This window comes from Rhineura floridana, chromosome 2, assembly GCF_030035675.1.
Source record: "Rhineura floridana isolate rRhiFlo1 chromosome 2, rRhiFlo1.hap2, whole genome shotgun sequence".
Lineage (NCBI taxonomy): Eukaryota > Metazoa > Chordata > Lepidosauria > Squamata > Rhineuridae > Rhineura > Rhineura floridana.
Window position 1 is genome coordinate 107,214,137 of NC_084481.1, and position 25,054 is coordinate 107,239,190.

At 42.3% G+C, this 25,054-nt stretch overlaps 1 protein-coding gene across 2 annotated transcripts in view; it reads left to right on the forward strand.

Annotated features, from left to right (window-relative positions):
• CD151 (CD151 molecule (Raph blood group)) overlaps positions 1 to 25,054 on the forward strand; it is a 48,648-nt gene that overhangs the window by 20,667 nt on the left and 2,927 nt on the right. For both annotated transcript variants that reach the window (XM_061610057.1, XM_061610058.1), the window contains exons 2-7: positions 4,354 to 4,455; positions 5,868 to 6,059; positions 11,030 to 11,104; positions 14,836 to 14,940; positions 20,237 to 20,392; positions 22,866 to 22,952. In XM_061610057.1, the coding sequence (XP_061466041.1) occupies positions 4,372 to 4,455; positions 5,868 to 6,059; positions 11,030 to 11,104; positions 14,836 to 14,940; positions 20,237 to 20,392; positions 22,866 to 22,952 (699 nt within the window). In that variant the 5' untranslated portion in view covers positions 4,354 to 4,371. The remainder of the gene's footprint in view (positions 1 to 4,353; positions 4,456 to 5,867; positions 6,060 to 11,029; positions 11,105 to 14,835; positions 14,941 to 20,236; positions 20,393 to 22,865; positions 22,953 to 25,054) is intronic.

Genomic DNA, 25,054 nt, shown 5'->3' on the forward strand with positions numbered 1-25,054 from the left:
ATAATTGCCCAAGCATGATGGGTCTAAGGAGGATTTCTTCAAGAGCAGTCTCACGATGGCCTCTTTCAGACATCCCGGTAGGGAGCCTTGTTGGAGTGAGGCGTTAACTACTCCACAGACCCATTGAGCCAGACCTCCTTTGGCTTGTTTAATAATCCATGAAGGGCAAGGGTCAAGTGGGCAGGTAGTAGGTCTCATTCCTCCAAGGAGGTTGTCTATATCTTCAGGTTGAACAAGTTGAAAGGAATCCATTTTAATTAGACAGACAGAGGCCGAAGGTACATCCATAGAGACTGCATTGAAATTGGCTTCTAAGTCGGAGCGGATCTGATCGATCTTATTCGCAAAATAAAAGGCAAACTCTTGACAGCGATTTGGGGAAAAATCCCTGTTATCCCCAGGGTCAGCTGGGTTAAGCAAGTTTCTAACCACACGGAATAATTCAGCCGGCTGGTTAATGGCTGATGAGATGGAAGCTGTAAAAAAGGCCTTTTGAGTAGATAGTCTAATAGTTGAATAAATTTTTGAAAATTCTTTAACGACAAGTCGATCAGATTTGCTTCGAGTTTTCCGCCAACGTCGCTCTAGCCCCCGACGAGTGCGTTTCATCACCATCAGTTCATTTGAGAACCATAAGGCTGGTTTTCTTCTGGAACACACGAGGGGACGCTCGGGAGCGATTGTGTCGATCGCCCTGGTCAGAGAACTGTTCCAGAGATTGACCAGAGTATCGACGGAATCGTTTACTTGGGAGACAGGGAATTCCCCAAGGGCTGATAGGAAACCATCAGGATCCATCAGTCTCCTGGGGCGGACCATTTTAATAGGTCCCTTCTCCCCCCGGTGGGTATGAGTCGCAGTTAGCCTAAAGCTGACTAGGTGATGGTCTGTCCATGACAACGGAGTTATCAAGGGATCTACCACTCCTAGAACCTTGTCGTCCTGTCCCGCATAAAAAACAAGATCGAGGGTGTGACCCGCTGTATGAGTAGGGCCTGTTATTAGTTGAAATAGGCCCATAGTAGACATTGCTGCTATAAAGTCTCGGGCCTCTCCATGAAGTGAAGACTCTGCGTGGATGTTGAAATCACCCAGAATCAACATCCTGGGAGATTCCAATAACAGGTCGGAGATCAATTTGGATAGTCCAGATAGAGGGACTGCTGGGCAGCGGGGAGGTCGATACACCAGTAAAATTGTTATTTTGGTCCGCCCACCGAGTTTCAAATAAAGACACTCTAATCGTGGAATTTGCGGAAGAGGGTACTTAGGAATGGAGTCACGAAAGACCACTGATATCCTGTGTAGTCTTAAGGCATTAGTATAAGAGCATGTGATAAAGGGGATTGACCAATATTCCAGTTTGTTATGCATTAATCAGAACTCAGAAACTTCAAAATCCAATTATTATATATGCACAGAAATCTAGTCAGGCTATCAATATCTTTTAAGCATTATGGATTAGAGCTATGTATACCTAATAGCTGCCGCTCACTGAGATGAAATAATTGGAATGTGGTTAATTTATAGATGAGTGCGGCTTTAAAATGGGAATATAATGTTTTAAAACAGCTGGGTGGCATTTACTTTTGGGTGTTGTGTTCCACTGTTAGCATCCCCTCCGCCACATATGATGATGCCAACTTCTTCTAGAGGTGATACTGTCCGTGCAAGGGCTAAACAGATTCATGTCCTAGGATGGTGCTGTCCATTATGGATGTGGCTACTACTAGACTGCTCTTGAATCAGAGCAGCAAACCACATTGCTTCCCAACATGCCTTCCCAGAGGAGAACAGAACTGGACTCTTAACACGTTATAGAAGGAGAGGGAAGAGGGCAAATAGCAGGACTGCTGTAAAATTGGGCAGCAAAATTGTGCTTGTGAAAAACCTTCTTTTCTGGATCTCTCACAACAAATGCTGACCTTGGGTCAGTTAGTAACACCTCTGACTTCCAGGTCAGTTCAGGAAATCAACATAGTTTTGTACAGGATGGTGGCAAGTCTTATTCCTAGAAGTAACAGTATGCTTTCCTGTACCGTATCTTATCATGCAGTGTTCATAGAGTGGATATTAGTTTCAGGTATGATGAAGTCTGATTATTGTAGTACTTTATAGAAGGCTTCTCAAGAATGAACTTGCAGCTGCTTCTCTTCTAACCACACATGAGGCCCTGTCAGACCAAAGGCCTATCAAGTCCAACATTCTGTTCCCACAGTTGCCAACCAGATCCCTATTGGAAGCCCACAAGCAGGATATGAGCACAATAGCACTCTCCTTCTCATGTTACCAGCAGCCGGTTCTCAGAGGCCTACTGCCTCTGATACTAGAGGTAGTACATAACCATCATGGCTAGTAGCCATTGATAGACTTACCCTCCATGAATTTGTCTAAATCTCCTTTGAAAGCCGTCCAAGATGGTGGCCATTGATATGTGCTGTATGAAGATGTTCTTACTTTTGTCTGTCCTGAATCTGCCACCATTCATCTTCACTGAAAGACCCTGGGTTCTAGCATTATGAACAGTCTAGAAATGTTACATCTTTGTTGTGACCAGAACAACATCAAGAGAGCCACAGGTCCCATATCCCAGGTCCAGTGAAACTGACCATAAGTATTTCAGTTCTGTTATCTCTTCTTCTTATGCTGCCTGTTCATACGTTTTCAGAATTAAACACAAATGTTCTCACAGGTGTAAATGTACTGTACTGCCTTCAAGTCGATTCCGACTTATGGCGACCCTATGAATAGGGTTTTCATGAGGCTGAGAGGCAGTGACTGGCCCAAGGTCACCCAGTGAGCTTCATGGCTATGTGGGGAGTCGAACCCTGGTCTCCCAGGTCCTAGTCCAACACCTTAACCACTACACCACACTGGCTCACAGGTCTTTAACATGTGGGAACTTTACACAGCTTTCATTCCAGGATTACTAGACTAGTTTCCTCTAATGACCCCTGGGAACTGTAGTGCTAAGTGGGTACTCTCTAACAGAGAGTACTTAACAACCTTGTAAACTATAGTTCCCAGGATTCTGTTGTGGGGTGGGAGGACCATGACAGGAAACTGAGTTTATGCTTGTGGCACAGGTGTCTTCTTTAGTGCTTGATATAATCTGCTCTATAGATAAACAAAAGTTGCTGGTGTGGGGTTTTTTTGTCCCGGGGACAGTAAATCTCTAATTTTTTACAAACACTATATCCAGAGGCAAAATGGATGTGAGTGGGATCGTTGAGGACAAATGAATGCATCTGAAGTTCTTTTCTGTGTTTTGCCAGAGCTGTATGGTAATTTTTCGTGATGACAGAGCTGTCAGGAAGCCAAGAAAGAGGTCTTACCGTTCTTTCCCTGATACTATCTTGGATCTATGCTGTCATCTCTAAACCTCTCCCTTTGCTTGTGAATGTTGTTTGCTGCCAACAATGCTGTCACATGTACTGACAGAAAAAGCAAATCTTTTATTGTATAATTGGGCAAAAGGGACAGATTGAGATGGATCAGCTTTGGAGATTCCTTTCTGCCTCCCCCCATCATGTACCATTTCCTAAGGGGATGACACAGCTTCCAAATGGGAGAGAGGAGAAAAGGTGGAAATTTGTACCAAACTGATTGCACAGTAAATCCAAGGATGGATTGCTGTTTCTCACTCTTTACTACCAGGGGAAACAGAGCAAGACCATTTCTCATACATTTGTGCTCTGACTTTTGGCACTATCCAAGGCGCTGGTGCTGGGCTATAACAGGATAGGTGAACCTGTGGCCCTCCAGATGTTGTTGGATTCCAATTCCCATCAACCACACTCAGCATGGCCAGTGGTCAGGGGTGATGGGAACCCAACAATATCTGGAGGGCTGCAGGTTCCTTATTCCTGGCTTATAAAATCCTCCATAGCCTGGATCTAGAGTACCTTGCCCATATGATCACATACCCACTACTATCAATAAGGCGTCATAGATTGGAGGGGAGGAGTGCTGGAACCTTCTATGCAATTGCATATAGTGATCTTAACAGTAGACCTAATAGAAAAAGGACCTTAGCTCCATGGTAGATCATCTGTTTTACATGTAGAAGATTCCAGGTTCAATCCCCAATATCTCCAAGTTGAGCTGGGAATGTTCCCTGTCTGAAACTCTGGACAGCTGTTCCTATGATCTGCCCTGGAACTGACAGAGTGGGCCTGTGGTATCAAGTCTTGCTTCTTTCCAGATGAATATCTTAAGGTATATCTCAGCGATCCCTATTAAGAGTGATTGCTGAAGACAGAAGAAAGAAAGTTGGATGATAGTTGCATATTGGTGGAAAAGGGAGAAATTAATTAGGAGTTGACCTTTCTTTTTCTTGATGCTTTTCTACAGTTCTGCTAAATTAAGACAATGCGTGAATACACTGAAAATAAGGAAACATGTGGGACCATCTGTCTCAAATATCTGCTCTTCATCTTCAACTTCTTCTTCTGGGTAAGGAGCCAGTTTTAACCATTTTGTGTACCTCACTAATTTGTGGTGTGAATTTGGCATATCCTGTGGCAAAAGGATAATTGGCACACACTTTTATTTCTTTTCCATGTGCTTTAAAGATAACAATGAGCCTCCCGCAAAATGAGCAGATGCAAAGAGAAAACTTTTCAGGCAACTTAACAGCCACTTTATGAAAAGCACTGCCCATTAAGACTCCACCGCTTCAGAATGCAGGTTGAGAATATAATGTCCAAACTCTTTACCTATCAGGCACAGAAACCTAGCACACTGAGGTGAATGCTAGGTTAGAATAGCTCCTTGATATGGTAGCTTTCTGAAGATGGGGAGTTTGTGATGTAGCCATAGGAGAGCATTCAACTGGGCAATCTCCAAACTGCATTCTAAAGTGGTAAGTTCCAGGTTGGCTGAATGATGTGTTCTTTTCCCTGAACACATACACTGGCCTTTATTTATTCTGTTCTTCCCATAGCTTACATTTGACCAGGAGACATCTTTGAAATAGGCTTTTTCATTACAGCTGTTGGATGAGTTCATTCGTTCTTTTTGCTTGAAGGCTTGATGCTTGCTAGAGGTGACATGAAGAAAGACTGGGGAAAGTGGTTCCTAACACTTTATTTCAGAGATGGGGAGCCCTCCAGATGTTGCTGGACTCTCAACTCCCATCTACCCGACCACGCTGGGTTAATGGTCAAGGATGATAGGAGTTGTCATCCACCAACATCTGGAGAGGCAGAAGTTCTCCATTGCTGCTTTTATTTCTACAGAAGAGGCTTTGTCTTTGGTTACAAACACGCTGTAGGAGTCTCACAACAATGTGTAGAATAAACTCAAATATATAAAGATAGTATCTATATTACACTAATACAAAAGATCAACAACATGGAAATACTGTCCCATGCCACCAGGCTGCTTATGGCATTTGAATAAAGCGCCCTTGACAAAGGCCCCGTTTCTGCGCTTTATAAAAATTTATCTCTGCATGTTGTAGGCTCCTATGAAGATTTAAAGAAATGTTGGGAGGAGCATGTGGGTGAAAGCATTGATGAAGAAGATATGTCGGGTCTGTAGGGAAAATTGCTACTAAAATCAGTCTCTGTCAAGGTTCATGAGAACACTACAAAACTAATTCATCACTGGTATATGTATCCTCAGCAGCTTAGGAGAATTTTGGTGTCCTGCTAGATTGGGGTGAAGAACCTATGTCCCTCCAGATGTTGCTGAACTACATCATCCCTGGCCATTGGCCATGCTTGCTTGGGCTGATGGGAGTTGTAGTTCAGCACCATCTGGAGGAACAAAAGTTCCTCACCCCTGCACTAGACAATAGTGTTCATGTAAAAGAAGAGATTATCTCAGCTACGCTTTCTTCATTACCTGCCTTTTTCTCTAAGCTGGCAGGTGGAGCCGTGATGGCAGTGGGCATCTGGACCCTGGCTGAAAAGAGCGATTACATTAGCCTCCTGCAGTCCAATACGTACATGGCAACAGCCTACATCCTGGTGGTGGCAGGTGTTGTTGTCATGATCACCGGCATCTTGGGCTGCTGTGCTACGTTCAGAGAGCAGCGGAATCTCCTGAGAGTGGTAGGCATTCCTTGAATAAAAAGAAAGTACTTGGGGTATGGAATGACACGGAGAGCAATCCTAAATCAGAGCAGGGCAAGATGGGTTAAGCAACAAAAGCCTGAGACTCTGGAAAGCCACTGCCACCGAGTGTTGACAATACTGAACTAGATGGACCAATGGTTTGACTTGGTATAAGGCAGCTTCCTCTTTTCCTATGGGATCCTTCACATGGTACTCTTTCTGACAAGGGTATTAATGCCTGTGTTGCAGAAAGTGTGTAAAAGAGTAGTGTAGGAAGGGCAGAGTGAAACTCAGTTTTGTTCCGACTATATGTGGTCTTGGAGAGAAATTCTTTTCTGACAATGCAGCATAATGTATGAAGTAGCCCTCTTTAGTCAGATATGGCTGTGTGCATGACAAAGGACACTGTACGGTTAGGACAAAGGAAACATTATGGTATTTCTGAAGTGCTTCTCATGGCTTGTGATGCTAGTGGAGCTGATATGGCCTATAGACCATACCAGTCCATTTTGGTGCATGCACAATAGCTCACTGTATTAAAGAGGTCTCTCTTTTTGTCTCTGTCTTTCAAAGCCAGGAATTACAGTCAAAAAATTTGGTACAGCCCTTTTATTGTTGTTTTGCCACAGAAGACTAATGATTGTCTCTTGGAAACAAAAGACCCTTTTGTTGTCATCTCCCCTCCTCTGAGTGTCTGGTTGTGACAGATCTATTGTCGCCTGTCACTTGGCCTCCGGTTTATTTAAGCAATACACACAACAAACACTTTGTGGCCAGCCAGGCTGTGTTGGCTTGAAGGCTTCTGCCAACTCTGAGCTCAAACCCATATCCCAGCCTTTGCCAACCTGATGCCCTTCAGCTGTGTTGGACAACAACTCCCATCAGCCCCAGCCAGCATGATGAGAGTTGTAGTCCAAAACAGCTAGGGGACACCAGGTTGTTGAAGGCTGTCATCTCCCAAAAATCTTTGCAAAAAGCATAAGGAGCTATCATGCACCAGGAAATCCCAGTTTATTTCAATGTCGTAATCTTGATGTTCAGTATAGAATGTCATATGAAAGAATAGTTTTGTGGATCATCATGGTAAATGAAAGTCTGAGAGGGGATGTGTCTGTTGTGTTATTTTATAGTCATAATGATTCAAAGCCAGAAGACACTCCTTTATAATAATGGCCATAAGTAGGTGACCCATTGTTTATCAAGGGCTTCTCTCTCTCTCCAGCTGAGACCAGAGTTTCCCACTTTCTCCCCCCCCTTGTAGTATTAGGTGGTGCCATAACAGAAGACAGGGTATCAGGCATGGAGTACTTGTGGCCTCCATAAAACTTTATTTTGAAGATATTCCAGTAGATGATTCACATGGGATATTTAACTGATCTTCCTTTGGAGTTGTGGAATATTGTTTCTCCTCCCCTCACCCAGCTTACTTTGACTAATAGCAGCCCTGATAGATTATCCCATGCCCCCCCAGCAACATCACCCCCAGTTATAGCTTGCTTCAGTCATCTGCAGCGGTTTGCTCTGCAGACACTTTTGTGTGGTTGCATCATGTTCATGCCTTGTGGTACACTGTGGCGGGATTATCTGGGTAGGAAATGGGTGGTAGAGAACAGAGAGAGATGGCTAGTGTCTCATTCCCTTCCAGCAATGTTAGGGCTTCTATTCTAAATACTACTCTTATCAAATTGTGTTTGGGGTTGCCAAATCAAAATTGGGGGAAACAATAAAAGGGCTCTTATGGAGGAAATGTGCATCTCTATATCTTTGATGTCCTACAGCTGTGCCATTTTGAAACAAGACCTTTCTGTCATCCCTGATCATATTGCCAGCTGAGAAAGGAATTGTATAATTTCAGTGATGTGGTTGTCAGGGGGCGGGGAGACAAGTTTCCTTTCAAATGAGATAATGCGAGGACACAATCACAGGAAAGAACAAGTTGCCAGCTCATTGGTTGATTGTTTCCTTTCCCTATAATATACAAGCCTAACGGAGGGATGATGTCAGTAGCATTGCCTAGCCTGTCTCCTACAAAAGAAAAGTGATCCCTTGGGTTAAGGTGTGTTTCTATTCAATTTCAGTCTCCCATTTGGTTAGCCACCTTTCTGCTAGGTTACTCATTCTCATGGTATGAAAGGATATCTTGTCCAAGCATGCAGTTGGTTTTGAGGCTCCAACAGACCTTGTGGGGTGTGAATGGCTGAGCTTGTGTGTTCCCAGACTGAAGGCTGGCTGGCAGAGAAATCCTACTACCTTATTTTTATTTTGTTAAATAACATTTATACTGTGACCTTCAATAGTATATATTTCCAGGGAAACTGGCAGAGTAATAAATTGTACACACAATAAAATCAAAGATTGAAAGACAACTATTTAAAGAGCATAAAAACATCAGTCTTGTAAAAAAAATTCTAAAGACCACATAAATCAACATAGGTATTTATAAAATCCTGGAAAAATAAAAAGGTCTTTATCTGGTGCTGGAAATACTCTGGGAGTGCACTGTATATATGGGGCACCACAGCTGAGTGACCCATCACCACCTGCCTTACTTCCAATGCAGGAGATCTGGAGAGTGGCCTCTGTGCATGTCGTAAGTCAGGGGTTGCTTGTGTGAGGCTGCAGAGGCCTTCCCAGGGGCCCCTCTCCTAGCTGAAATTAGACTTGAAAGAAGCATTCTATTATAGTCATTGTACTGTTGAAGCTTCCTATTAGTTTGAGAGTAGGTGGTTGCTTTTAGAGTTTTTAACCGTTTTTAGAAGGCTGTTTTTAGAAGTGTGTGTGTGTATTTGCCGCTCTAGGTTCCCTTGCAGGAAGGCGTGGGACATAAATTTAATGAATGAATAAATATAAATAAGTCAAGAGAATAGGTGGTGGTGTGTGTGGTGCCCATGAGCATTTTCCAAATGTGCCCATGGCCCAAAATGACTGGCGACCCCTTTCCAAAGTGTTCAGACAGGTTGATGTGGTAGAAGGTTGACCTTTTGGTGCCCAGGTCCCAAACCATGTTGGGCTTTAAAGATAAGCAGCACTACTTTGAATTGTCCTTGGAACCAAGCCAGATGCCAGTGGCGCTCTTTCAAAACAATGGCAAGATGTGTTACTTATGCCCAATCCCAGTCTGCAGTATAGCTTCTGAAGTTTCCGAGCACTTTTCAAAGACAGCCCCACATATAACATATTGCAGTAGTCTAATCTGGAAGTTAACAGTACATAGATAACTCTGGCCAAGTTATCCTGGCCTTAGCGAGTAGAAGGCTCTTTATTCCATAGTGGCTTTTTGAGCCTCCCGTGACAAGGCTAGATGAATGAACACCCCCAGACTATGAATCTGATCCTTTAGGGAGAGTACAACCCCATCCATAGCAGGTTGAACACCAGCCCACAGAAGAACCACCCACCAACAGAAACTCCACCTTATCAGGTTGGAGCTGTCTTTCTTGCTCAGCCTCTGAATTTTAGAGAGGTTAAAAAAGAAGATCTGGTCCAGGAGATAACTGAACATTTTCCATAACTGCAGAGCAGGACAATTATCTACACTGATGAATTTGTGCAGTTTCTCTCTGGGAAGTTCAGGCCTTTGGGCTTTAAATATTTTTCCTTCTTGGCTTTACCTTCTCTAAACTGCCCCATAAAAGTTCATCCAGAAAAACAAAAAAGAAAAACTAGACTACCAAAAACATGCAACACTGTCATTGCGTATGGCAAAATACAATAATGGAGGTGGCTGATACTTGTATACAAAAAGTTCCCAACGAAATACATTTAATATTTCTCCATTTATATACATTTATTTATTTATTTATTTAAAAAGTTTATATCCCGCTTCAGTTCCAAGGAATTCTAAGCGGCAAACAATAGCATAATAAAACAACATAGTACAGTATAACATACCAAACAAGTTATAAAACATTATAAGAAATATACAGTATATCACACATTACAATTCAAAAGCTAACCGAAATAAAAAGGTCTTAACTTGGCGATGGAAACTAAACAGAGAAACTAAACATTCTGAGTCTATAGTTGGCTGTGCATATAACAACTCAAACTAGTTATGATAAGCTCAGTGATGTAATACATTGTGGGTTCTGGAAGATACAGAATCGAAGTCTAGCTCATGTTCTGGGTTGGTTGTCAATTTGAAAGGCTTGTCTTAGGGGTCTCTGAGGAGCTTGGGCCAGGAAACCCTTCTACAATGCACACATGGCTTTCTTCTTTTGAAACAACTGCCTTGACAGTTCAAGTCGAAAGTTCCTGAAGCTGTTCCTCTGCTGCTGCAGGCATGTTATTGACTTCTGTCCACTTGGGAGAGCCCTCTCTTTGAGAAGCCCAAAATCCTCTGTGCCTTAATCAACGAAGCATTCCACTGTCACCTAACAAGCTTGTGATGAGTTCCTAATGATGTCAGTTTAAAGGGATTGCATTTCAAGACAAGTGGCATTGGCCAGAGAGAAGCAGGAATCACAGCTGCAAAAACTATTGGGGAGGGACCAAAGTTCAGTAGCACATGCTTTGCATGCAGAATGTTCACAGCTCAATCCCTAGAATGCTCAAGGCTCAATTTCCTGTCACAAGAATCTTGGATAACAGGGCTAGGAAAGACTTCTCCTTGTTGCAGGGGAGATCCATTGCCAATTGGAATAGACAAGACTTGGCTAGATGGGCCTGACTCAACACAAGGTAGCTTCATGTGTTAATTATGTTGGTTTTTGCAGCTGCATCTAATGACCCCAACTTAATATCTCTAGCTGTGCCATTGGATCACAGCCACTATCTTTTCCCATTCTGTGCTACCGATTCTCTGCATTAGCACCCACCTCTGCTTGTTTTGTTGAAGACATTTTTATGGGGAAAGTGGATCCGTTTGAGCATTTCCCTCATAGATTTATATAGATTCCAGGGCTGCCTTTCACCTGTGACATTATGCTCTAAGCTATTTTAACAACCTTGCCTTTTGCTTTTTTCAGTATTTTATATTGCTGTTGTGCATCTTCCTGCTTGAGATAATTGCTGGAATCCTGGCCTACATCTACTACCAGCAGGTAAGCAATTATTATTAACTAGCAAAGAGCTCCTCAGTATGACAGATGGTATTTTCCTGTCCAGTTGCATGTTGCTCCGTACAGGTCTCCTCCCAGTGTATTTCATCAAAAACATACACACATCTTCCCCTTCTGCTCTGCACAGTCCCGTCAGTCTGTTGTGGTTTTGCTGCATGCCCCCATGCCTAATCCAAGCCAGCACTATAGTGACAATGGTGGCAATGTCACAGGTGAGCAAAGCCTGCCAAGGGCAAAGGCTCCAGTCCACTGTCCTTATAAATTAGTATGTTGCAGATGTGACTGTGTGTGTGTGTGAGAGAGAGAGAGAGAGAGACAGAGTGTGTGTGAGAGTGTGTGTGTGTGTGTGTGAGTGTGTGTGAGTCATAGAATAGGAGGCCCATACTGTGCAAACGTTGGGAGTTCAGTTTGAAGGTACAATGTGAACCCATCATTTCCTGCTTTTTTCTTTCAGTATTCTCCAATGTATAAGGATGTATTTCATTTTAAAACCTATTTAGGTACAGTTGTATACAACATTGGCCCAATAAAGCTAGCTCTGTGGTGTAGCAAATTTTCATTTATTTATTTGATTCCATTTATGAATTGCTCCCCCTAAAATATCTTGATTTAGCAATAAAAACATCAACAATAAAAACAGTTAAAAATAATTCCATATGTAAAAACAATTTAAACATTTTCATATGCAAAAAAAATATTGTGTCCAATACAGATACAGACTGATAAATTTTTAGTAAGCCTAGAACATGGTGTTGACTAAAATTGAATGTAGGGTGATATCAGAGCTTGGAAAAGTTACTTTTTTGAACTACAACTCTCATCAGCCCCAGCCAGCATGGCCACTGGATTGGGCTGATGGGAGTTGTAGTTCAAAAAAAGTAACTTTTCCAAGCTCTGGGTGATATGCAGTGTTGGTCATCGGAATAGACCCATGGAAATCAGTGGACTTAAGTGACAAGTCCACTGATTTCAGTGGGTCTGCTCTGAGTATGGCTCAGTTAGATATTGCCCAATGATTTATATCAGTCTGATTTAAAACAACAACCTGGAATGGTCTTTGCCTGTGAATGCTCATCTTGTTGTGTGTTTGCCAATTTAATACTGCATGAAGTTGATTAGCTTTGACTTGATCCAGAACCAGTGTCATGATGTGTGAAAGTATCCTCTAGCAAAGCATCCAGCTAGCTGCTGCACTTGTGCTTGGAATACAAATGTTCCTGTATGATGTCTTTCTCCCTTTTCCTTTGTAGTATAGAATGGACCAACTAACAACTGATTGCTTCTACTCAAGTGCTGTAGCCTAAAGCTTCTTTTCTTAGTAGCAAATAGCTATTGTATAAAAAGCTCAATGGGGAAATACGAGGTCTAGAACAGATGGTACCTGGACTTTCTTAAGATCATCAGTATTTTGTTAAACAATTGTAAGGTCAGCATTCAACTCTAAGTATACAACTCTGGTGGCCCACAAACAGCAGGAAGATGGATGTGTGATAGAACACCTTAACTGAGATATGTTCACGTACCCTTTTACAAATGGGATTTGTTCATTTTAACAAAATTTGATCTCCTGGGTTTCACCTTGGGTCTTCATAAGCTGCAACCAGCTTGTATAGATCAGCCTGGGGCCCTCAACATCGGTTTTGAATATGGGAGAGAGTGAGCATGGCATGCTGGGGTTTGTAGTCTTGGGAGGGACACCACTGTTTGTGTGAATGCTCTTTGTCTTGCAAGCCAGCGTTTTTCTGTATGGCACCCCTCCCTTGCAAGCCTCCTTTCCTCTTATTTCTAAGGCACTCTGTCTGTTTTGATACTTCCTTTTATTTCTCCCTTGCTGCCACATTCTCCCCTTATGTGTATAAACTATGTGTGTTTGCTTTTGCTGCCACTATTCCACGCTGCAGTTCTTCCCTATGAACCCACAGGTAATTGCTTTTGTTTTTCCTGTAAGGCATCTGTTAATTGATGCCTTAATTTTGCCTTTGGTGCCAGCAAGCCTTTTCCTTTTGTATTTGTGCTAATTATTCATCTCTGAGGTGTTGCATCTTTTGGGTTCAAATCAAAGGACTTATTTTACACTCAAGTTGTGTACTAGTCACCCTTTGACATGTTACCCTCTTATGCAAGTGGAGTTTAAGGACTCGCTGCTCTACTTTAATGCAGAAATCCTTGCTTTGTTTTCTGGGGCATTTGCTCCCCTCCCCAAGTACCTCTGTGGTAGAGCCTTTTCTCTATATGTTAACGGGTCCCAGATTGAATTCCTGACATTTGCAGTTAAAAGATCTCCACTGGTAGGGCTGAGAGAGATCTCTACAGAGCTACTACTGTAGCTAATCAGGTCTGACAGGTACCTGGCTAGATGAGCCATAGTACTGTATAGCTGCTTGCTTCTTTCCATACATACATTGTAGTAAGAGTATAACGGAACAACCCATCTCATTCACCAGCAGTGAAGTATATGCATGAGAGAACATAGCTCATGGTGATGACAGCAGAACTGTAATTTTGAAAGCATGTTGACAGCCCGTCCCACAAACTCAGTCAAACCGAAGTGCTTGGGCCTAAGCCAGCTTCGTTCCAGGAAGGTTCAGTTCAAGCTATTTGTGTTAGCTAATTCGTGTAGTAGGTTGCCTGTTTTGTAGAAAATATTAGAAAGTAGGCCTAGACAGAGCTGGGCAGGCTTCAGGCTTATGGGTTGTAATTTGTTTTTTGGAAGACTCCAACTGGAGCCAGATGCAAAATAGTGGTGGTGGCAGAGGGTTGATGGTTGAGACAGAACATGCTCAACCTAGGAATGCTTTTAGTAGCAGAACTGAGCTCACAGTCCAGTCATACACAAATCCATTCCTGGTTCCCCTCCCTCAGCTGCATTATTATTATTATTATTATTATTATTATTATTTGTCCATCTGGCTGGTTATCCAGCCACTCTGGGCGACGTACAAAATAAAACATTAAAAATCTGAAGCAATAATAGTAAAACCTAGCCCACCCCAAAAGCCTGCCTAAAGAGCCAGGCCTTCAAGGTTCGGCGGAAACTCATCATAGAAGGGGCATGGCGGAGATCATTTGGGAGGGAGTTCCACAGGGTGGGGGCCACAATTGAAAAAGTCCTCTCTCTTCACTCAGCAGTCTAATTCAGAAGGGGGGGGAGCCTTTTTGTTGTTTCTGTTGTTAAATAATTGGGAGTCAGAATCCTTGCTGATTACTGCAAATCACTCAGATCTACCAGTAGATTTTATTCTACCTTCTGCCCTCTCCTGGTCTAGACAGTCTAGCAGTAGATAAAAGAGGGGAAATGCTCATGGTATTTGCTGCATTTATTTAGAACGTGGAGATTCTAGAGCAAGTGTGGGGAACCTGTAGTCTGCCAGATGTTGTTGGACTCCAACTCCCATCTGTCCCAGCCTGTATGGCCAAAGTCCAGGGATGGTTGGAGCTGGAGCCCTGCAACATCTGGAGGACCACAAGTTCCCCAACTCTGCTCTCAGGCAATCCATTTGCCTAAAGCACTGCAACTCTCCTTCTCACCTTTGTTTGCTCAACTTCTAGCTTGTAAAATTGGACCAAGGATCTACTGAGACTTTGTAGGTGCAGCTGTGCATTGCATAAAAGTACTCTTGGATTGGTAGCAATTATTACATTGGGAGCTGTGTTGAACGATGATACCCATATTTTCTTTCTATCCACCATTACCTTTGTCCCATTCTGTATAGCTGAATATGGAGCTGAAGCAAAACCTGAAGGACACAATGACCCAGAAGTACCGGAAGCCAGGAGAAGAGTCTGTGACAAGTGCGGTGGACAAACTACAGCAGGAGGTACGCCTAGGAAATGGGGATTTAAATGAGGAATAAGATTGTTTTTAAAAAACATATGTGGACTATGGAGGAAATATCCCAACAACGATGCAGAACTGTCTCTCTTCTTCCCTAATTTTGACAGTGGCATCTATGACATGCTTTCTCTGGACCCACATCTTGCCTACACCACCAGTTGCCAAGCTGGAGCCCTCCAGATATTTTGAACTACAATTCCCATCAGTGCCATGCTGGCTGGGGCTCATGGGAGCTGTAGTCCTAAACAGCAGCTGGATGACACCAGCTTGATGAAGGCTGGTCTATGCAGTTGCTGTGTGGCTTTCACAGCTGGGTTAAAGAGCTACATGTTTGTAAATGCATCAAGAAAGTGTATTCCTTTGCAGTCGCCTTCTTTTGTCACCCCTCCTATGCACATGGACCATTTTATGAAGTGAATTGAGGTCTGTGTGTGCACATGCACACATAACACATTCATACATGAGAGGTCTCCTCTCACGTATTCCTTTTTGGTGACAGATGCTATCTCCCAAATGGATTATGAAAGGATACTTGCATATAAATATATACATACAGGCCTTCACTCATCCAGTGCAGAGGAGGGGGGCTCAAGACTCTCTTTGTTTCTAGCAGTGTGTGAATGGGGATACAGAGGACAATATGAACTAACCCTAAGAGATCTGGAGTTTCTGGAGATACAGATTGTCTGAATTTTACTTCACATTTACAATGTACTTGACCACACAGATAAGTTCATTGGATACCCTGCTTGAACTGTCCAAGTGTATATAATTTTTCCATGCCCTCAACTCTGTATAGATTGTTTTCCCCTGCCTCCTCCTTTGGTTGGCGTCCCTGAAAGAGCTGGTCAAGAGGTGCTGTTCCGGGCACATATATTATTAGCATTTTGCTGCCTCTTGGCTTCATTCCTAAGTCCCAAAGTCCCAAGAGAGAAGCACAAGTGCAGCTGGTTAAAATAAGCAAGTGGCCATATTTAGCAGTTGAGCCTCTGAGGCATCATTTTGTTTCTTCCTGCTCCCCGAGCTATGTAATGACTTTATTACAAGAGAAATGGGAGAACATGGACAGATCTTCATTTGGAGCAAATAAGATAATCTTTCTGAATGTGGACGGCAATGAAGTCCCTGCTTCCTATTTGTCACATTCCCCCCCTCCCAAAGCCAGTCACAGAGATGCATGATGGGAAATGTGGTTTACAAAGGAGCCCAGAGAAAGGGCTGGGATTCTATCTTCCATCAACCAGAGCAGGCAAGTTTCAGGTTATTCCATCATGCAACACTCTGTGGTACTAGAGGATTATGTCCAAAGTACCCAGATTTTTTCAGTTTGGAAAACTGGGGCAGGCGTGTTCTCCATTTGGGATGCATTCTGGATAATTCATATTCCTTCAGTCGGCACACTCAGCTATGTAGCTCCAAGGCTACAGAAAATTATTTGAGCCTCGCCTTAATTCAGAAAGAAGGTAAGACCTTGGCCATCTTTGTTTTTAGCTGCCAGTGGAGAGGAATAGTTGATTTTTGTTTCTGCTTTTCAGTTAGTAAAACCATTTCATAACAGCAATATTTTTTAAGGTTATCTGACTTTTAAAATATTGATATGTTAGATAGTTTTATGTATACCGCCATGAGCCATAGACTCACTTGGCATTCTAACTTTGAAAATCTACATCAGCATCATAAAAACTATTCAGCTTTACCTGAAAAACTTATTATCAATTTATCACCTGCCCTTCATCCCTAAGGTCCCAGGGCAAATTACAACAATTGAAAATACAATATTAGAACAGTCTAAACCAAACCACAGTCACAAGAATAGGGTGGGCCCCAAAAACATACATCTCAGCTCTCCATGCGCAGTCTGAATGGATCTCCTGCTGGGCAACATTGCAGCTGGTGTGGAAATCATGAAATGTGTCCAATGTGTACAGTGAAAGGAGAAAGTAATGCATGAAAAACTAGCTCTGCGTAATTCAGTTTTTGCCTGCACTGTTTGTTGTTCATTCATAGCCAGAACCTAGACATGGTTACTCAGAAATACAGTGCCTTGCAAAAGTAATCAGACCCCTGACCAATGCTCTCATGTTACTGAATTACAAATGGTACATTGTAATTGCGTCCTGTATGATATTTTATTTTGAAACACTGAAACTGAAAATCAATTATTGTAAGGTGACATTGATTTTATGTTGGGAAATGTTTGTCAGAAACATAAAAAACTGAAACTTGTTGCTTGCATAAGTATTCAACCCCTGTGCTGTGGAAGGTCCCAGTTTGCGCAGATGAAAGAAATTGCCCTATCGAGGACACAGTTATCTTACCATTGGCCTCCACCTGTGAACCATTAAAGTTGCTGTCACATTGTCAGGATAAAACCCCCACTGTTGAAGGATCATTTGTTAGGCTGTGAATCTGAAGGTAAATGAAGACCAAAGAGCATTCTATGGAAGTGAGAGATAATGTAATACAAATGCATAGATTAGGAAAAGGGTACAAACTAATATCCAAGTGTTTGGATAGCCCAGTGAGCACTGTTGGATCAATAACCAGGAAGTGGAAGCTGCATCACACCACCCAGGCACTGCCAAGAAAGGCCATCCCTCAAAACTCAGCACTCGAACAAGAAGGAGATTTGTGAGAGAAGCCACAGAGAGGCCAACAATCACTTGGGAGGAGCTACAGAGTTCAGTGGCTGGGAGTGGAGTAATGGTGCACCAGTCAACCATATCAAGAGCTCTGCCTAACAGTGGCCTGTATGGGAGGGAGAAAGAAGCCGTTACTCAAAAAGTAGCATCTGAAAGCACATCTGGAGTTTGCCAGAAAGCATGAGAGTGCCCCAGCTGCGATGTGGGAAAAGGTTTTGTGGTCAGATGAGACCATGACAGAGCTTTTTGGCCAAAACTCAAAGAGCTATGTGTGGCGCAAACCTAACACTGCCCATGCCTCAAGACACACCATCCCTACAGTGAAGTATGGTGGTGGCGGCAGCGTCACACTGTGGGCATGCTTCTCATCAGCAGGGACTGGGCATCTTGTTAAAATTGGAGGAAGAATGGATGGAGCAAACTACAGGGAAATACTGTAAGAGAACCTGCTTCAGTCCACTAAAAAACTGAAGCTTAGAAGGAAATTCATTTTTCAGCAGGACAATGATCCCAAGCACAAGGCCAAAGCAACACTGGAGTGGCTCAAGAACAAAAAGGTGAATGTCCCACAGCGGCCCAGTCAAAGTCCTAATCTCAATCTCCCTGTGGCGCTCTTTGAAAATTGCGGTCCACAAGCGATGTCCAACCAACCTGAACGACCTGGAGCAAATCTGTCAAGAAGAATGGGACCAAATTCCTCTGACGCTGTATGCAAAGCTGGTACATACCTACCCCCAAAGACTTAAAGCTGTTATTGCAGCAAAAGGTGGCTCTACCAAATATTAATGTGTGGGGGTTGAATACTTATGCAAGCAACATGTTTCAGTTTTTTATGTTTCTTACATACATTTCCCAACATAAAACCAATGTCACCTTACAATAACTGATTTTGAGTTTCAGTGTTTCAAAATAAAATATCATACAGAATGAAATTACAATGTACGATTTGTAAATCAGTAATATGAGAGCATTGGTCAGGGGTCTGACTATGTTTGCAAGGCACTATACATCCCGTTGTGTTCTGAAGAAAATGGGATGGGGAGACCCACTGAAATTAACAGACATAACTAACTTAGGTTCATTAATTTCAGTGAGTCTACTCTGAGTAGAGATGTAAGGGCCCAGAAACCCCCTTTTTCTTACCCCCCAAGCCTTTTTTTTTTCAAAAAAATTGAAACATTTTGGGCTATGACATGTAAAAGGGTATAGAAGCTTGTTTCAATCTGGGCAAACCTTCAGTTTTTCAAACTCCATGGTAAATATGGAGAAGCAGAAACTGATAGTGATAGCTCAGAAAATTATATGACTGATTATATTTCATGTAGTATTCATTGAGTCTTGGTGCTCACTTCTTTTCGTCAGCTCTTTTTATGGAAATTTGTGCTTTATATCTGCTTGATGCTGTGAAGGACTGGAGGAGACAATAGTTTTCAGAATATGTAATGTTTCTTTTTTTACTAAAATGTTGATGGTTTCTCCTGTTTTTATTGTTTTTTGCCTGCTCCTCATAAACTGGCACAATCAAAGAGAAGCTGGGTTCCTTACAGATCACCAGCTTGTAACTCCATTTGTAACAAAAAATTAAAAAGTAAATGCAATTTGTAATAGTCTGAATAAACTGTACTTTTAATATACCAAACATATGATAAGTTCATGGGAAAGCAAGTTATAAATAATATATTTTGTGTTCCTGAAGTAGCAAAGCAACTTTTGATCTATAAAGGATGCTAAAAATATAAGTATTGTATATTTTTCATTTCCCCCAAGATTGGGGGGGGGGGTTCCTGGGGGGAGGAAAAATGGGAAAAACAGTTTTTTCCCATGGCTTCAAAATTTCTGGACATTTTACATCTCCAGCTCTGAGTAGGTCATAGCTGAAAGCAAGTGGTAACTTCCAAACATTTGTGCACAGGCTTGTGGTCTGAGTAATTTATGTGCACACTTACCTGGGAATAATCCCTACTGAATTTAGTGTGATGTCTTAAGAGGTTCAACTTGCATAGCTTCTGGCTGCATGCCACTGAACTGGAAACCTAGGATGTTTCTGTGCAGACATGACATAAGAAAGAAAAATGCAAGGAAGGGTGGAGACTCCTTTGGACAGTAGCAGATAGGAAGCATATGAATTGTGCAATGTGTCTGGAGGGAATGAGCTCAGCTGCGATTCTTCTACACCATGCTGAATATCTGCGCTGCTTGCAGAGAATGTAGCTTGATACATTGAGAACAACAAGAGTATCCTCTTCATTGACTGCCAAAAAAGCACTGCGATGTCTGTAGGCCAGCTTTCACATATTCCATAACTGTATAGTAAGCAGCAATAACATCACCATGTATAGTTTTGTTCGAGCATGGCTTTATATTTAAGGAACACTAAAAACAACGCCTGTAGGCAGCTGTGATTATATTACCTGATAGAAATGCCTGCTAAGCCCAACTTGGAGTTGCTGTTGGGAAGAAATCACACAGCCCTCCAGCCCTAATGTTTTGTTGTCTGGTGGCCTGCATGCTGCTTCAGAGTGTCACAAGTTGTGCTGGTCTAGGCTGTCAAAGATATATCGATGACTTGAGTGTTGGTAACATCTTTTGGCAAACTTGTCTCACCCATACTGTGCTTTTGTGTGTATGTGTGTTTAGTTTAAGTGCTGTGGCAGCCATAATGCTTCAGACTGGAGTGACAGTGAATGGATCAAATCTCCTGAAGCAGCAAATAGGAAGTTCCCAGACAGCTGCTGCAAGACAATAACGGACAAATGTGGCCAAAGAGATCATCCTTCAAATATCTACAAAGAGGTAAAAATCAAACCTGAGCCATCTCTCTCTCACGTGCATGCCAGATGGTGCTTTTGCTCTGAGACCCCTTTTATCAGCAGTAATTGCGCACAAGCCACCAGCTATAAGATTATTATTTTTTTTAAAAATCTAACAAACTCTGCCTCCATTCATGTTATACTGCTTTGTGTAAACATACACAAATAGGTATTTATATTCCTCACCAGGCATGTGAGACAGAGACACTTTGCCACCATCTTTTTTTTTTAGAATTTTCAGTGTGAAGGGACAAAGAGACACCCTATTGTACAACAGATTCGGACATGGTAACCCCAAACTCTGTGTGTGTGTGTATATATATATTTTACAAAAGTTTGTCCCCTTATACTCAGAATGTCTTTAGAAGTTTATTTAACCACAGAATTCCAGTTTCCGAACTGTCAGTTGATGCTTTTAGCCTACATAGTGTTCTGCCAAAAGGTGATGGCAACGAAGCAATTATTATTCAACAGGACTCAGAAGAGGATTAAATGATATGATGGGAGCATGAATAACTTCTGCAACTGAGTTTGTTTTAGTCAGGCAGAGACAGACTAGGCCCTGTGCCTCGGGGTGTGATTGCTGACTGCTTAGGCCAGGTGATTTCTCTCTCTCCTCCCAGCTTCTTTTCCAAAGTGTGCTAGGACTGACTTGTTGGTGAAAAAAGAGGCTCTCTTGAAGGAAGATTCCACCATTTTGTATTCCCATCCATTGTCTTCTCCTTTCTCTGTGGTCTTCCTCCTGTGTCTTGTTTCTAAACTGTAAGCCTCTTGGGACAGAGGCTTGTTCTCACATGTAAATCTCCACAGATGTGCCATTTACATGGATTACGTTATATAAATAAATGTGTTAAATAATATTTCCAAATACTTGGAAAGAATGGCAGAGTTTTTCCACTCTGTGACATTTCCCTCCAGTCTGGTTTTTGAGCTTGACCTACCCATGACAGGCTGCTGAAAAGGAAATGTGGAAAGAATAACTTGGGGTATCTACATAACCAATTTAAATTCGTTTCACAACAGTCATCCCTTCTCCCTAGGGAATCCTGAGAACTATATTTCTGTGCGGAGGGACAAGAGATCTTTAACAAAGGATTTTCAGCATTGTCTCCCAAACTAGGACTCTTTGGGGGAAGGCATGGCAGTTAAATTAGTACAATATTGTTATAATTGCTTTCTGTTGATATTCCCTTCCACTTTTGTCCTCGCAAGAAGTACCCTCTGAGGTAGGTGAGGCTTGAGGTATGGAGACTGGCTCAAGGCCATTCCGTGAGCTTTGTGGCTTAACAGGGATTTAAACTTGATCTCCTCAGCACTTTCTCTCTTTCCTGGCTCTTAGCCTCAGCTTAAAACCATGAGTCCTGTATCCGCGTGCCGCCTTCCTTGAGCAACCACCACAAAGTGAGCAGACATTTGTGCCATAAAGTGATTGTGACATTTGTATTTATGGGGACAAATTACCACCAGCATATAACACCTTGTTTGAGGGATTTGTACCGGTGACAAGTCTGCTACTGGGCCAAGTTCAAGGTGTTGGTAGTAACATATAAGTCCCTGTACAGTTGTGGACCAGGTTATTTGAGAGACCACCTTAACTCTTATGTATGCACTAGCTCACTATTTTGCAGGAGGGTCTCTCCTTCAAGTCCCAAAAATGTCAGAAGCCCACTCCACAGTAACGCAGAGCAGGGCTTTCAGTGTGGATGCCCCTGTGCTGTGGAACAGCGTCCCTGTTGAGACTCAAGAGGTGCCACTCTCTGTACTTTATGGAAACAATTCAAGACACTTTTGTTTCAACAAGCTTTTTCCAGCTGGATGAAAAGCCTTACATGTCTGTTCTGTGTTGTTTTTAAAGTATTTTCAACCTTTTTATGATGTTTGTAAATTGATTGATACACGTGTAAAGGGCAATTAATAAATTATCACCATCATCATACATGTTTTTAAAAATTATTTATTATTATTTATTTAATGAATTTATATCCCACCCCTCGTCCTGAAGGAGCCCAGGGTGGCTTGGATCACAACCCAGCTAATCCTATCGTTGCTCCTGTGTCTGCAGTGACTTGGCAGGACAGAGAAATGGGAAGTCAGTCGGCCAAAGACTATATTTTAAAGATGGAAATACGCAGCAACTGAGCTTCCCTGACTTTGTGCTACACTTCGTCTTTTTGTGGTGCCTACTGTTGCAGGTTTAAAGATGGCTACCGGTGCTCCACACATTCAATCCAGTAGCCCTGATTGGACTTTGTAGGAAGCCTCTATTCAGGCCACATGGGTAACTTACGTTATGGTGAGGCATTAGGCTGACTAGGAGATTCTTGCAAGGCTGAATGTTTGTTCATCTGTACTAGTCCACTTTATTTATTTGCTGTGTTCACATGCAAATCTCACACATCATAAGGACACATGAATTAACTGTGAAATTATGTTGACACTTTTTATTTCTTCTCCAGGGTGGCTGCATCACTAAACTGGAAATCTTCATCCAGGAGCACCTGAAAATTATTGGAGCAGTGGGGATTGGCATTGCTTGTGTACAGGTCTGTGCTAGTAATATGGAAGATTGATATATGCATGTTCAGGGCTTGGGAGACCAAGCTATAGTTCCTGTCTCAGGTTTACTGTTATGAGAGCTGTTGGCAACTGGCAGCCTGCAAGTAAAGTCTGGCCCATGAATACCCATCATCTAGTTTACCACTAATCTGAAAGCTGCTATAGAACAAAATAAAACCTGCAGGAAACATATGGCTAATCAATTATGGAAGTCCTTGTTTTAGGAATTATCCTAAAAGGTGCATACTTGCTCAGCAGTGGCTAGAGAGCAGTGTGGGAGAGCACTGTTGCTCCAATGGTTGGTTTTAGATTGTCATGGTGCCCACTCTAGCTCTTACTTGCTCTGCAACGGCAAAAAAGGAAGTCAGTTTCCCTTTGCCATTGTCTCAGTCAGAGATAATAGCTTTGCAGGATGCAGATGATCCTGTGTGGAAACATGAGTCATGTAAAAGCAGTTGGATTTAAGCAGCTGTGCAGTACCAAAGGATTCTAGAGGCTTCTTAGGGCCTGCTCTGAATATGGGTAGTGATTTGGTATTCCATCTCTATGCCCTGAGCAATCTCCTGGTCATAGAAACAGCTGTCAGCTCTGACCTTGTTTTTCTACTACACAGACATAGTAAGCTCAGCTCTCGTCTCACGTTGCACTATATACGTGTGGGAGTGTTCCCATCCATGTCTGTCTCTTTTTAAGATGGCGTGTTCTCTGTATCCACATGATTTGATTGTGAATTCCTGAAGCCAATGTGTCGGTTCAGCACAATATATTTACTGGCCCTGCTAATGAGTTTTCAAAAGTTGCTAGCCTACTCAAAAAATTAGTTGCCTGCCTCCCTGCACTTACCTGTGTTAGTCATTTGTGGTACATTGATGGCCTCAAGGGTTGGCTTACTTTCAGCTTTCAAAAAGCTTCACTGGCTAGAAGACAGCTCCTAATCAATACAAACAGCGAGAGACTATTTACAGACTATTTACATACTTGATATAAACCTTAGACACTGGCATGTGACCTTCTGAAGGTTGCCCAGAAGGAATGGGGCCCTCAGCTTGAAAAACATTCTCCATCCCTGTCCTCAAGGGATCAACAAGGTACAATGGAAGCCATCTGTGGTGTGTTGTTTTAACGTGACTTGTCCACTCATAATTCTAGATTCCACTATGAATTCTCCCCTATTATTTTAAAGTTGTGATTTCCCTAAACCTGTACGTAAATGCTAGATAATCGGTGTGCTTTTTTTAAAAAAAAAAAATCTTAAAATTGGGGTGAGTGGAGGTGCTTCTAAATGTTTGGGGTTGCCAACCCTAGATACGGATGACTCAGTAAAAAAAATTGCACTGTTAGAGAAGGGATGTAAAAATAGAAATCTCTCCATAATGTAGTGAGAAGGCACCCTCTAGTGGTGATAGATCCCAACAGCAGCTCAGACTGAGCACTGTACTTTTTGAATAATGGCTTTTTATTAAATTTCAGAGCAATACTGGAATAACCTACAATGACTCTAATACCATGGGAGTTCTGAAATAATATAGTAATTTTCCATAGCTGGATCTCTCTCTCTTTCCTTCACATTTCAAATAATTTTGAGAATGTTTTCTGTTTCTAGTAGCCAAAGATAAAACGTGCTGTAATCTTTGTCTCAAATCCCGTGCATTTGTCCCTTTCTCTGATGCTCTTACAGATGTCATTGTAAAGTGCCGTTCACTCAGAACTGCTCTTTTTCAATGGATGTATATGCGCTTGGGTGAGAAAACAGCTGTTACCAGCTATAGAAAGAGATGCCCCTGCTTGTAGCCTCACCGGTGTGGCAAAGTGGTTAGAGTGTTGGACTGTGACCTGGGAGAACCCAGGGTTCTCCACTCAGCCATAAGAAGCTTGCTGGATGACTTTGGGCCAGTCACTGCCTTTCAGCCTAACCTACCTCACAGGGTGGTTGTGGGGATAAAATGGAGAGGGGGAGAAACATGTGCACCACCTTGAGCTCTTTGGAGGAAAGGCAGGGTATAAATGCAATAATAAAATAGAATAAATAAATTACAGGTGAACTGTCCCACTGGGACATAGGAAGCTTTTTTATACCAAGTCAGACTGT